The 15104-nt window shown below is 33.5% G+C and overlaps 1 protein-coding gene across 1 annotated transcript in view; it reads left to right on the top strand.

The window, feature by feature from the left end:
• The window catches only part of ASCC3 (activating signal cointegrator 1 complex subunit 3), a 246623-nt gene that overhangs the window by 81463 nt on the left and 150056 nt on the right, over window positions 1–15104 (top strand). Inside the window, exons 10-11 of the mRNA XM_027731475.2 lie at window positions 3062–3226; window positions 13295–13471. Coding sequence (XP_027587276.1) covers window positions 3062–3226; window positions 13295–13471 — 342 coding nt within the window. The remainder of the gene's footprint in view (window positions 1–3061; window positions 3227–13294; window positions 13472–15104) is intronic.

The following is a 15104-nucleotide window of genomic DNA, read 5'->3' on the forward strand; positions in this document are numbered from 1 at the left end:
GAGAGAAATTTAAGTTGACAGTAAAAATATTGACAGTTAACCCATTTCTATTCAGCCATACCCTAACACAAAAACCAGATTGAAATGTCTTGCATGAGTTGCAGTTCATTAAGCAAATGTGACGCTTTATTTTCTAGCTATTTCAATACTGAAAGAGGTGAAGTGGTGAAATAGCAATATAAATGAACATACTTTTCAGTGTGCTGAGAACTCAAGTCAATGTATAAAAAGAAAATATTAAAAAATGTTTCAATACTTAGTTACTATGTCCTTCTCTTGCCCCCAAACAGGAAGCAGAATTCTTTTGCTGAATCTGAATTTTAATTTTAAAACTTTGAGGATAAAATATGTTGTCTCTGAAAATTAATTCTAAAAATAAATTACACTACTACATTTAAAATTAATAATGAGATGCTCATAATGCTCTTTTATTTAATATTTTAACTGAAAAAATAATCTCTGTTAGCATTTTCTTTTAGCTGATATTTATAAATAGCATTTTATATATTTGAATTCAGTTTATCATTTAAACTACAAAGCTGGTTTGTTTGTGGTTTTTTTTGAGAATTTTTTCACCCAACTGTACTTTCTAACTGAAAAATAAATGTAAGAACCAGTCATATTCTCCAGCAAAACATTCTCTAGAGATCTCTCTTCTTATTTGATATAGTGTGTCATTTAGTATAGCTTTTAATTCAGGTCATTGCTTTGAGAACATTGCTATTTTAAAATAAGATCAAAGTAAAAGACCATTATGCTGAATATTTAGTCATCACTCAGAAACAGAAGAATTAATGATACCATTTTAGAGATATATCCTGATAACATGACTGACATTTAAAAAAAAGCTGCGATCTGAACATTGCCAATTTAGATTTAGCAAATTAGCTAAGTAGCTTGAATTTGTAGTATTTCACACCTTAAAGCCTTAATATTCCTTGCTAAATATATTTCCTCACTGTTTGCTAATTAATGTTCTGTGGAAGTACAGCTGCTAATATTTTGTGGCTGACATGGCTCATTTTAAAGTGCTAACAGTTGCATCTGTAGTAGTGTTACAGTTCAGTTCATAAATTATGAGCATACATTTTTACACCTATTTTGTACAAGCATTTGAAAAATCTGTATTTGCTAACAAAATGCACCCAGTATTTAAACAAAACATGGAAATACCCCCCACATGCCACCACTCCCGGTGATATTAGTGACTCAGTGCCCTTATTGCATTAGGGAAAGCACTGCCAGCATGTCAAGGGAGGTGATCCTTCCCCTATACTCAGCTCTGCTGAGGCCACACTTGGAATAATGTGTCCAGTTCTGGGCTCTCCAGTAGAAGAGAAACATGGACATGGTGGAGAGGGTCCATTTAAGGGGCACAAAGATGATGAAGGAACCAGAGCATCTGGTCATCTAAATATCATTTGTAACATGTATCCTCTTACAGGATAAGATAGTTTGAGATTGTTGACTGAAATCTGGTCAGTGTCAGTAGAATTCTAGAAAACAAATATCTTGTTCTCTAGATTCTGCAACAAGTTGGCAAACTTATTTCTGAACATATATTTTCATGAACTTACTTATGAACTTATATTTTCATTATCAATAGATATGTTTTCTTTTAGTATCATGCCTATTTATGAAAGCTGTTAGAAGTTTCCCCATTTTGCCAATTTTTAATACCTTTCAAAGATTGGTAACTGAATTTTTGAAAAATTTCATTTCAGTCAAAATAATCAAATAGCCCCTGTTGTCTTTTACTCATTAAAGCACTCATTTCGCTCTAGATGTCCCCTGATCAAGATTTGCCCAATTTGTAAAGTTTTTTATTCATGCCTATGAAACAGCAGAATCAGAATTTTCCTCTTTATTTTCTAAGGGATTTTGCATTGCAAAGTTACAGAGTAATGTTTATTTTAATAGTTCTAAGTTGTTTGGTTGGTTGGGGTTTTTTTGTGAAAGAAGTGAGACTGTATGGTAAGCTTTGTGCCTGTCCCAAAACCCTTAAGATTTGATAGATTTGTTATGAATAGGCAATAAATAATTGCCCTTAAATCATAGTCACTTCCACACAAGTTACTACTGAATTTGAGTGAATAAGATTTGGTTCTGTGGGTGTTACTATACATAGTGGCTGGCTCCTAAATAGGAAATTACTTTTGTTGACTAGTACATGAGAAATCTGCATTTTTATTTGAAACAGTTGCTGAGAAATTTTTGGGTGGAGGAGTGAGATGTTTTCTTTAGAGTGACCACTTTGTCTGATTTTACATTTTAAAATTGTGCTTTCTTGAATTCTTGTGATAAGGTCACATGAAGTGAGAGCTAAGTCCGTTGTCATTGTGGAGAATGACGGCTGCTACAGCTTTTTGGCAACTGGATATTGAATGTGCCTCAATCTTATCTGTTTGAGAGTCTGTTTTATGCAAAAAGAGAAGCTGTTGCAACAGCTTGCAAGAAATGGCACCATAATAAATAGACTTACCATGGACATATCTACTGAAACAATGAAGTTTGGAAGTTACCTTACCCAGGACTGGTGCAAGTTGTTCGGTCTGTTTTGCCAGTGCAAGGATCTAAACGTTCGACTTGAAAGTCGATCTAAATGTTCGACTTGAAAGTATTCCTTAGGGAGAAAGCATTTCACAGAAAACAGGGAACTATTGTTTACTGTGCTGTGGTGAAGGTTACAAATACTTTATCACAGACCATTTTTGTGGGGCACAAACATGAAATGATTATATAAGTAGTTGATTCTGGATAGCTGCTTAAAGGTTTTCTTGTGGAAAAAGTATACAAATGATGCAAGGTGGTTTGAAGGTATTAGTTGATATTTCCATATGGTTTTCCATACTAAATCCTACTAGTGGCCATCCAACACATGTAGATGCACCAAAATGTGTCTGCCTCATATTTAAAGTAGGCAAAACGTAAGATAACTTTGTTAAGTTCTACATTGCATTTACTCCTCTGTGTGTAAAATTACTGTGTTTCTGTGAATTTGTATCTGCATTTTAATTTCTAAATGCTTAATATTTCTTTTCTGATTTTTCTGCTCTACTAGATGCTTGTGACTACTCCAGAGAAATGGGATGTAGTGACAAGAAAAAGTGTTGGTGATGTAGCCCTCTCTCAGCTGGTAAAACTCTTGATTCTTGATGAAGTTCATCTGCTGCATGAAGACAGGGGACCAGTGCTTGAAAGTATAGTAGCACGTACTTTACGACAGGTAAGAGGGATATAATTTTATTTTGGTCAAGGTAGATAAATATCACTGTAAAGGGTAAAATGCTTAGACAAACAAACTAACATGCTTAGACAGTTTACAATTTATTTCACAGCTATTCTTTTTTACAGCTATTTACCAAGAGTGAAGAAAAATTTTTGGTTTTCTGCCTTCCTTTCTGTATTATATTAACTATCAGATTCCTAAGATGCATAACTAATTACAGAGCTATTTCTTTACTTATTATTTATTTGCTTAATTTACTTACTGTACAAGTAACAGCAAAATTAAACATTTTTAAGCAAATAATAATCAGGATAGTGTTTTGACATAACCAAAACTGAGAGTATTTTCTTACCAGCAATGCTCATTTTCAATTAGCAGTTTTCCTAGGAGAGTTTCTTTTTTGTTTTAATTAAGAGTAGTGTCTTAAATCTAAAACTTTCATCAATGCTAATAAAATACTACATAATTTTTACTTTAGCATAATTGTTCCCTTTTTTCCCCCATGATTTAGTATTACTTTCTAAATACCAACATTTGAAATGGCAAAAGGAGAAAAGGGATTTTTTTTCTTTCAGTCTTGTACAAAAGAAGGATTCAGAGCTAGACAATGAATGAGATTGGTCTCAATGGTTAGATGTACATTTACAAGTAAAATAAAACATGGAATTTGGGAAGGAATTAGGATAAATAAATAATAGTAAGGGGGAGGATAGAGTGCAATTATTCTTTTTTCGTCATGCAGGGCAAATGTCAATACAAGTAACCTGTAACAAATTAAAAATAAACGGTTATTATTGTTTTGGCTCTATTTGTAGTATGTTTTAAAGCATTTTAGCTTTCAAGATGCTTTTTTTCTTGGTGAGGCCACACTAACCTTGTTAAGGCTTTTTAAATTGTCTGATTGCAACTCTGCTAAGAACAAAATAAAATGGATGTCTGCTGTAATCCAGTACAGAAAAGGTAAAGTTCCTTTATGAAGAACAACAGAATTAATAATCCTTTAGAAGAAGCTAAACTTGGAGAGATTATTTTTTTTATGGAGAGTAGAGCTTTGTGAAGTTTAGGCTACCTCAAAGGCACTAAAGCTTAACCGGTTTGGTATTGTGTTTTCTTTCTCAAATGGTTTTGATAACTTTGTCTTCATTAGGTATCTTTAAAGTAAAGCATCTCAGCTTTTAGCAGTGACCATGATGGTCATTTTCTTCATGTAAATTTGCAAGGCTTATTCATTTTCTACTGCGAAGTTTTGTGAGACTTGTAAGATAGGCTTCAGCTGTACAAAATAGATGTTTAGAGCCATTTTAGCTGCCCTACATTATTCAGCTTGGCATTCTGTTTCTGCTTCATTTGGACACAAATCTCCCCTAGATCCTTTGCTTTTGTGTGTGTCAAGCCTGTGCAGGTAACTTAAGAAATGTAAAATCTAAGGCAATTATATCTTGGGTATTGAATCCTACCCTTAGTACATTTATTGCAATATAGTATTTTGCTTCAGCACTCATTTGAAAAATAGCTCTCAAGGGTGTTTTAATCTTCTAGGATTTCAAGGCTTGTTTTACCTATTGAGTTGGAATTTAATTCATCTGGAGTTGAACCTACTCAGTTGTAACCCTTCCTTAAGTAAAAAAGTTGGGAAGTAAAACAATATACAAATCTTGAAAATTACCATCTTGCCACCTTTCTGAAGACCTTACTTATTCTAATTTAATAAGAAAGACAGTAATGGAGACCCCTATGAATCTTCACAAGAAGGTAATTGAAGAGAAGGAAAACTTACACATTTAAACAAAACACAGAACTGCTTGAAGAGTGTTTTAGAGTTCTGCTGTAGAAAACAACTGACAAAAATATTTTGAATTGCAAGCCTCCCAGAGAGCCTGGGGACAAAGAAACAGGAGATGTTTTGTACAATTATTTTACTTTTTAATATGAAAACGAATAATAAGAGGATTAGTGTTTAAAATTACACTGAAATGTTATAGTTCAGCATCTGAGTGAGCCTGCAAGCATGGTTCTAGGAAGTTTTCAGTATACATCCATAATTAATTATGAAATTACTGGAACTTTTACTCAGTCAATAAAAAAGATAACGTAATGTTTCTGATTGCAGAAGAATTTCACTGGAGTTTAGTGAAAATACTATTACAGGTGTTCTAAGTGTAAAAATACCACATCTAATGTTTTTATGATAGTTTGTGAAGAAAAAATATTTTGTTGCATTTCTTTGATCTGTTTTATACATTTTGATACAAACTCATAAATGTTCCAGGAGCAGTAAGTAAATCTAAGATGTTCAGCCCATGCCTGGAGAATGTCCTTCTTTCTATGAGAATTTGAAGCTCCTTTCCAGACTTCTGAAAGTAGTTCTAGAACTTATTTTTCATTGATATCTATATAAATATCATATTCATTCAATATTCATGCATACAGGAGGTACGAATAATTGTTCAGTTCTTGAAAAAAACTAAAAAAACAGTGACAATATTAATCTGAAGTATCCTTATGTCAATTGCACCATGCAATAATTGCTGAAATCAATTTTCTGATTTGTATACAGGTTTAAGACATCTGAAATATTGACTGTTTTTTCCTAATTTGTAGTGAAGGGACTCAGAAAGTGTTTAGACAAGTAATTCAGAGAAAAATCCATTGCAGAGAAATAGTCGCTAGATCAGATTGGGGGCTGTAGTAACTGGGAGCTACTCTGGTAAATATCATTGACATTTTCCCGTTTTCTGTACTGTCCCTTTTGACCCCTGTGGGAGACAGTGCGTTGAAGGAGTGTAATTTCTGATCTGACCTGGAATAGTCATTTCTTGTATCGCTTCTGTAACAGAACAGTGATAAATTCCTTTGAATACTACTTCAGCCTTTTCAATAAATCACTAGTAGCGACTAATAATGGCATGTACCTCTAGTTTCATGTAGATCATACTTCCATAGCTTGTATATGAGACAATGTCGTGATTCCTGTGCAGGTCAGGATGTATAATGGAGTGCCTTTTACATTTTGCAGGGTTTGTTATCCTGTCCTGGAGCAAAAGCATAACTCTTGATCTCTTGTTTTGTTGGAGGTATGAGGGTTGTTTTGTTTAGATGGTGGATAATAGAAAAAAAACCACAACGGTTTTGGGGTTTTTTTTTTGTCTTTTTAAGAATTAGTGTTCAGCTAGCTACTTGGGCCTACAACTGTGCCAGAAAAGAGTGTTTTGAGATCTGTATTCATGCAAGGTACAAATACAGCTATCCAAATATATGCTTAAAAGAGGAATATCCTGTTGCGTTAGCAGGTCTGTCCTAATTTGTATCTCAGAATACTTAAATGATTGATGTACTTTCCCTCAGATGAACACTGAGTCACACCACTTACTCTAAGACTTTAACATGCTCATTTTTACTTATGGCATTTTTTAGAATTAGGTTTTATTTAAACCTGGAAGGAGCATATATATTGGAATTACTGAGTTTTACTCATAGCAGAATGAAGAGTATATTTGTGCACGTTTGCACTTTTCAAATTTTAGAGAATGTTTTTGCAAGTGATTTAAATTGACTTTGCTAAACATTTTGGTGGGAAAATTGCTTTGAGCTCTGTTATATACTGTAGGTATAACATCAAACAACTTCTTTGAATCCAATTTATAGCTTTGATGTTTAAAGTTTTAGTCCAGAGCATAATGCAGATGTAAAACTAAAATGCTTAAACTTTTTAATCAAACTTTCCACACTACAGTAATGTACTAAGCTTATTATCTTGAAAGAAAAAAATTGTCTGCTTTTAAAGGCCACTGGATTATTTTATCATAATTATTCAGAGATTTTGATGACTGCTGCTTATGTATATTTTTCACAAAAAGCATACTGAATACTACACTTGAGTGATTACATGACTTTGACACCTTCTCTCAAGTATATGAATGATAAATTAAATAAAAGAAAATCCATAGTAAAAGCATTCTCAGAGTTTGGGATACCAAAGCTCCCATCTTAGACACATAAGTATTGTTGCCATCATTGTCTCATTCTTCAAGTTTAAATTTCAATTGCTTTATGTTTTTGTATTAGATCAATAAAGTTGCTCAATAAGTAATAGGTGGGATAATACAGCAGTACAAGCAATCCAGGAGATTTCTGGAATACATTGATGAGAGCTACCTCCTTCAGGCAACAACAGCCAACAGTGGTACTGTGCTATACCTTGTATTCATGAGGAAAGGAGGGCCTCATTGGGGAAGTGAAGATCAAAGGCAGCCTTGGCTGCACTGACCATGAGATGTTGAAGTTCTCCTTCCCCTGGAAATTCTCATGTTTCCTTTCTGAGCTTTCTTTCCTCATGACACCTTATTTAGGAAACTTTCCATCTCAGCCGTAGTTTTCTTGTCTCTGGATGCATTTTCAATATCTCTACTGCCTTATTAACTCCTCTACCTGTTTGTTTTTTTTCTGTCCCTTTGGTTCCCTTTTTTACCTCTAACTGTAAAACAGGTTCAGATGTTTCTCACCCAAACCCAATGTCTAATTGTTATCAAATTAGAAATTTCTGTGTGCTTGGAATCCCATTCTTGATGATGAAAATTTGATCAGTTAAAAAAAAAATAGTCAAGTCTGATAGCTAATGAACTAAAACCAGCTGCTTAGCTCTGTATATCTTGTGTCTGATGGTAACCCACTGTAGTTCCTATATGTGTCTTTTGGATCTGGAATGGCATTGGCATTTCATTTGGTTTTTCATTTCTCAGCTTGAGTGAGCACTGTTAGTTTTTTGTCTCCTTGATATTCCCTACATAGACTAATCAAGTTTCTCAGCATCTTTTCTTAAAGGGTAGATGAAACAAGGTTACTGCAGCCTTCTGCAATAATTTTTCAAACAATAGTGTTGTGGGTCTTTTTTTCCACTGGACTTTCTTATATTCACAATTGTATTTTAAAACCTGTCAACAAAACTGTGTTTTGTTGCATTTTCCTTCTATACTCAGTTCTATCCCTTTTATATCTTTAAGAATTGCATGTACTTAAATTGCTAGCACATCATCTTTTGAGCTTGCATTCATATACTTTTTTGTTAAGTCCTCAAACAAACCCTTTTTGTAGTTGCTGCAGGATTCACTCATTACTATAAGAATGTTTCCTGAGAATAGTGTCTTATGAGGTAAATGAAAAGAAATTTAATTTGAGTGGGACTATCAACGTAGATTTAGCTGTATGCCTGACACACACATCAGTTATATTAATTCTGTCAATCACCTGCTCTTCTTGTCACCAGTTATTTTTTGGCTGTGTATCATAGGTAAATTATTGATTAGCATTGGGCTTAGAAAGCAATTAGAGGAATCCCTTTTTAATTGCTGTTTTTCAGTTATACAATTCTTTAAAATCTGTCAGTTCATCAGCTTGTGATAAATTTAATATAGGCTTTCTTGCTATTCTGTGATGTTATTTTTAAAAATTATGTTGTACAGCCATATGTCTAATGAGTCTTACACAAATCTGGATCTATCCTGCTATCTTTTACACAGCCTTGTAGTTGTGTAAAAATAACTTTTTAAAAACAAACTACTTTTTTAAAACAAAACCTAATCTTCATTTGTTTGGAAAATGTTAAGTATCAGATATTGGAATTAATCTTCAGAAACTTTTCTACTATTTTACATGACAGTGATGTCAGGAAGTCATTCTGCATGTAATTTTTTAGTATTGATATGTGGCTGGTTTTCCATTTTTGTGATATATCCATGGAGTTTAAAAGGTAATAGTGATTGTCATATGTTTGTGTTCTTTCATATTATGGTAAAGCGGTAAAACTAATTTGTAGAAGGCTTCATAGGCATTTTTGTTTCCTAGTTTGGGAACAAAATAGTAAGCGTAACATGAAAAGGTATTTTGTCAGTCAGGAAAAACTGACGTGGCACTGTACCCAGCCTAGAAATCTCTTAATAGATATATGAAAAATGTCATTTCTTAAGACAAAGTAATGCATAGTTAATATTTAGCTGAGGGAAAATAATATGACTTCTGATAGTGCTTTCTGCATCGTTACATTTTTTCAGTACCTCTAGATTTTTAAATATATTCTAAATGGACGACTGAGATCAGAGTATTTTCAGGGTTCATTGGAAGCAGAGTAAAACTAATAAAATTACTTAACTAGATGGTTGCCTAGTAACAAATGCATTCTGTGCAGAGTGAGGTGCAGATAACATCCTATACGGAATCTTCAAAATAGTATTAGTAATTGCATTTTTACTATGTACTTTTCGTTTTGCAATTTTACTGTTTTTTTCTATTTTTCTTCCTGAAACTATAAAACTGCCACCTGTGTGGACTGATTGACCTCTAAACTCTTTCATTAATAGTAACCAGTATAGCAATAAACAAGGAAACATTGATGAAACATTCTAACAACTGATTAGTAATTTTGAAACACCTTTAATTCTTTTTTAATGTTCTAAGCATTTCTTGGTTCTTTTTCCATTTCTCTTTGTCTTTTGTTTTGGATAATGTAAATAACATAGGTCCTGTGAGAGAATGAGACATAGAGTCATTCTGTGGGTAGGATAGTATCCAACTAGTAACTAATATGAATCCCCATATATAGTACTTCATTCTTACTACTGTTGAATAGGGGACTCAGGAACCCATGTAAAGAATTCATCTTCTTTCACATCTGGACTGATAACTAAATGCTTGTGTCTAATTTTCTGAGTATCTTTAGTGTACATCTGAAGGGCATTCAGACTAACTTGTAGCGAGTGTGTTGAAGTGATCCTGGGTCTTCTGAATATCAGATTAATTTCTAACCAGCAGACAATTCTTCAAAGATTAAAATGTGTAAACTTGTGTGCTTCACTTAATTCTGTGCTCAAGTTGAACAATCAGGGATATGCTTTCCAGCTTGATTGTAATTCATTCCGTGAATGTGATATTTTAATACATGGAAATGGGAAGGCTGCCAAGATCACAAAGTTCAGGGAGAACTTTAGAAGTCAGATAAAAGAGTATCTCTGTGTACACTCCATATGCTCTCAAGTGGCGGCTGTAATGTAATGAGATGATATGCAAATCATAAAACTTATTAGGAAGAAAATGATCCTGATGTGATCAATTTACAATCCAGAGAGGCACTTCCCATACCTGATCCCTTATCATTTATACTGTAAACACAGCTGATGCTTGAGTGTGGAAATCGGTACCGGAGAGCTCTTTTGCGATTATTTTTTCTGTATACGTGGAATTTCATGGTGTGGTAATCGTGTTCTGTGAACGTGTCTGGTGAACATGCTGTCAATTCTCTGCGTGCCATCATGAATGCTTCTGAATTAGATATACTAATTAGATATGTCAAGTAAATAAAGTTATGGCAATTTTATTTCTTACTTCCAGTGTAACATCAAATCAATAAAACATAATAAGGCTTTTAAAGAACATGATGTGCAGACACTGCGTCAGTTCAGTTTTTCAAAGAAAGCCTAACTTCAAATGGTGCTTATATTTTTACTGGGATAATTCAATACATATGAAGAATAAAACATCAGAGATTGTGTTCCAGTAGTGAAGAAAATTCACTTAGCTACATACCACCAGCCAGTGATAGGGAAGGTAAAAAGAAAGCTTTGTCATCCAAAGATGTCTTCTCAGTAATTTTTACTTCAGTTTCAGGAAAACACTGTAGGTTCATGGTGTCTTGTATATGAAGTCATAATCTCTAATTGGTACTTTTAGGACCAAATAATAAGTTATCCAGTACTTGAAAAATATTAATTTTTGAATGGACCATATTTACAAAAGGCATCTGTGCACTTTCAGTGCTTACTGTTCTTTAGAAGCATCTGAGAGCAAAACACATTAATGCTTGCTCTTCAAGGGAAAGTCAGAAAAGTAGTTGAAAAATGTATGCAGAGAACTCTGTTATAAAAATGTGTTAGAATTCTAAATACCATTATGAAAAATAAAGTTTCTGTAGTGCTTGGACAGATGAATAATAGATGAATAGTTGAAACTGAATTATAATCACAGAGAAAATGCAAAAATAATTCATGTGGTATGGTTGCATCTTCAAGTAGTTTTGGTTTTTTTTAAAGTTTAGCACAGTTTTAGTCACTGCTGTTTGTATATTGCCATGTATAATTAAAAAAATAAAAGCACCTCATTCTGTATATGCATGTGATGATGTGCAGACACATAGGCATTTAGTTTACAGTTTTAATTCAATCTGAGCATAAAATAATTGGAACGACTGTTATTTTGTCTTTTAGGTCAAATATACCTCTTTTTGCTTTTTGATTTTTTTATATATATATGTGTAAATTATTTATGGTTTTGTTGCTAAGCAAATATAAAAGTAGATGGTGAAAAAATAAAGATTTTTTGTTTGGATGGCCTTGAAAGAGGTTAGAGAAATTAATGGAAAAATTTAGAGTCATAATAGTTTTTAAGATGATTAGAGGGATATTACCTCAAGTACCTCAAGTCCTATGTCCAGTTCTGGGCCCCTTAGTTTAGGAAGGATATTGAGTTGCTGGAGCATGTCCAAAGAAAGGCAGCAAGGCTGGTGAAGGAACTGGAGCACAAGTCCTTTAATAAACAGCTGAGGAAGCTGGGGTAGTTCGGCCTGGAGAAGAGGCGGCTCAGGAGAGACCTTATCACTCTCTACAACTACCTGAAAGGGGTCGGTCTCTTCCCAGGCAACAAGCAATAGGACAAGAGGACACAGTCTTAAGCTGTGCCAGGGAGGTTTAGGTTGGACATGAGGAAGAAGTTCTACACAGAAAGTGATTGGACATTGGAATGGGCTGCCAGGGAGGTGGTGGAGTCACCGTCCCTGGAGGTGTTTAAGAAAAGACTGAATGTGGCTCTTGGATGGTCTAGTTGACCAGGGTGGCGTTGAATCATAGGCTGGACTCTATGATCTCAGAGGTCTTTTCCAGCCAAGTTGATTCTGTGATTCTGAGTTTGGGGAATTGTTTACTTGGGGATTTAGTTTATTATTTTGGTGTGCTTGTTATTCTTCAGGTCTACTTTATAGTATGGTGTATTTTATCTTCCTTGAGAATGCTCTTCATTTATTTTTTAGTTGCCTTTTTTGAAAACTTTTAATTTGTCTGTTTTAATTACATTTCTTTCACTTTAACTCGAAACATCTGAGTGATTCAAAAATCTCTATTCTAAGTAAAACCTCATATTGTTTTGAATAGGACTTAGCCAGGTAGAATTTGCCCGCCCTACTCATCTTGAAACATTCACATATTTGAGATAAGTTGAGAACCTCATATATGGCTTCAGTTACAGTGTCTAAAAAGCCTTCAGAAGAAAATTACTATGAACTTTGGTTCTAAATAATTATGCTAGTAAGAAAGTTGTGAGCCAGCCTACACAACTTTTAATATTGCAGAAGGAAATGGGAAAATTCTTGCATACTTTCCTCATTCAGGTCTTTTGTCTGCTTTCATTCTTTTTGAAAATTACCTGGAAATACATATAATATGCAGGCTTTTATATGGAATAGAGGGTTTAGTTGTAAAGCACCATTTCTGTCCCTTATCAAATGGGAAGGCATGTAAACCAAACACTTGAGTAATTTGAAAAAAAAAAAAAGGAAGAAAAAAGGAAGAACTGTTACAGAGAACTGGAATAGATTGTCTAAAAGAGTTACAGAAGCAAAAATCAAAAAAAAGAGGAGTGACAAGAATAACATTCTTGTTTCTTTTCAGAATTGTAGTGTGATTTGGACTAAGAAAGAAAAGATACCAAATTATGTGTCCCAGTTTTGCCTATAAATTAGAATATCCCTTCTTAACAAAGCCAATTTTCTGCTGTTGTTCTTTCATGTCAGTTAATGACTGGTAACCTTTTGGAGGGCGAAAGTACAATAAAATAGTTGAATAAGCAAGATTTGATGGAATTGCAGAATACTCTGGTTTCAACACAGATAATCACTAACTCACATCTATTGCTCACCTTTTGTAGAAAGTATTAACTGCTTATTTTATGAGGGATGTTTTAAAACTCTACTTGATTGCTTGGCTTACAACACTTGGATAATTTACAGGTTTTTTTGTTTTTTAATAGGTTGAATCTACACAAAGTATGATTAGGATTTTGGGCCTTTCAGCTACATTACCCAATTATCTTGATGTTGCTACATTTCTACACGTCAATCCCTTTATTGGACTATTCTACTTTGATGGCCGTTTCCGACCTGTACCTCTGGGGCAAACCTTTATAGGAATTAAGACAACCAATAAGGTAAAGAATCGTGAATGCCAAAGAAAGGGTTGCTGTTTGTTTTGATCATGCTTTATATATGTATGTGTAGGAGGTCCTGGTTTATTATGCTGCGGGTGTTTCATGAAGCATATTTTCTTTTGTATAAAGATACACATAATTGAAAGTTGCTCTAAGAATCTTATTACCTCTGTTTACAATACTTGTAAGTAGGCCTTGTTGCAGTTGAATACAATGGTATCTAGCTTTGCATTGCCTCTTCTTCACTACCAAATTTTGCTTGTTGAAGCATCTTCGACTGCGAAGTTACTGTAGCAGCTGCCTCTCTCATTTCAGTTTTCCATTTCCCTAGAAACAGTGGTGCTTCCTGTTTGGCTGTAAGGATGCATGAGAAACGTTATAAGAAAAATACTATTCTTTTAAATCTGTATATATATAATAACATGACATGCGTTAATACTAGTTGGATATAAGTTACTGATGAAAACCTTAGCATGCTAAGCCATTAATTATTGTATGTACATATTTGATAGAAACCGTATTTAAAGTAGTCTCTAAATAGGCTTCTTTACTCTTTGTGCTCTTGCTCATTTTGAGAAACATTAATAAATTTGGTCAGGTATAATATTCCTATTAGAAATCATAAGTGCAGTGCCACTTGACATGTAATTTATAGTTCTTTAAATACAGGAATTTATACAAATTAGCTGATAATTAAAGCTTATATAGCTTATCTTTTAGAAAACTTGTTCACCTATGATTTAAATTAATAGAAATCAAAATATTTTCAATCAAATGTTAATTTCATAGCTTAATCAATCATAGCATATTTTTTGGGTTTTGTAAAAATGGCCATTGCTTTTCTTACTAGATTATTTAAGTAGTCATTCCATCTGCAGTGCAGGAAAGGAACTTATTTTACAACTGTAGGGAGATGTTTTAAATCTATACACACAAGAATAGTTTACCATATGGTGCTTACCATGATTTGCATATTTTAACCTTCATTAATTGTTTTAAGTACCTTCACTGTTATTTGCTGTTGCTTTTCATTGATCTTTCACTGCTATTTGATTTTAATATTTAGTTTAATTCCACTGTATAGTAAGAAAAAAGAAGATAGTCTATTTTTTCATACTCCCTTTAGAGTGCATTTGTTATTTAAAAATCAAAGAAATATATAAATAATCCTGGAAAATTTGAAATTATTAAAAAAAAAGTAGCTTTCTAAAGAAGCATAAGGAGATGAGAAAATATTAGAAGATAGTAGTTATTCTGAAATGTGAATACCTGGGCAGACTGTCTTGGTAACAGCCAGGAGTTCTTTTGCTTTTCAGAAGATTGTCATAACAAATTTCATAGAACATAATATATTTTGCAATCAAAATCATACACTTTATAGCAAGCAAAAAGTAAAAATATTAAACCTCTTTGAAAATGAATTCTGTTCAAGATAACACCTAATACTAAAGTTGCCAAATTGTTGCCAATATCAACATGCTTCTGGTCTATATGAGAGGAGGAAGGCGATGTAAGAAACCACAGGATCAAGAGAAGTTATTGTAGGACATCAGCAAGTGCAGTCAGTGCTATGTCTATATCCATACTAATGAGTTGCAAGGAGATGGAAGGTTGTTAGTTAATTTATGGAGAT

The sequence above is a fragment of the Pipra filicauda genome, unplaced genomic scaffold (assembly GCF_003945595.2).
Source record: "Pipra filicauda isolate LSUMZ 115617 unplaced genomic scaffold, ASM394559v2 scaffold128_size5466820_pilon, whole genome shotgun sequence".
In the NCBI taxonomy this organism is placed as follows: Eukaryota; Metazoa; Chordata; class Aves; order Passeriformes; family Pipridae; genus Pipra; species Pipra filicauda.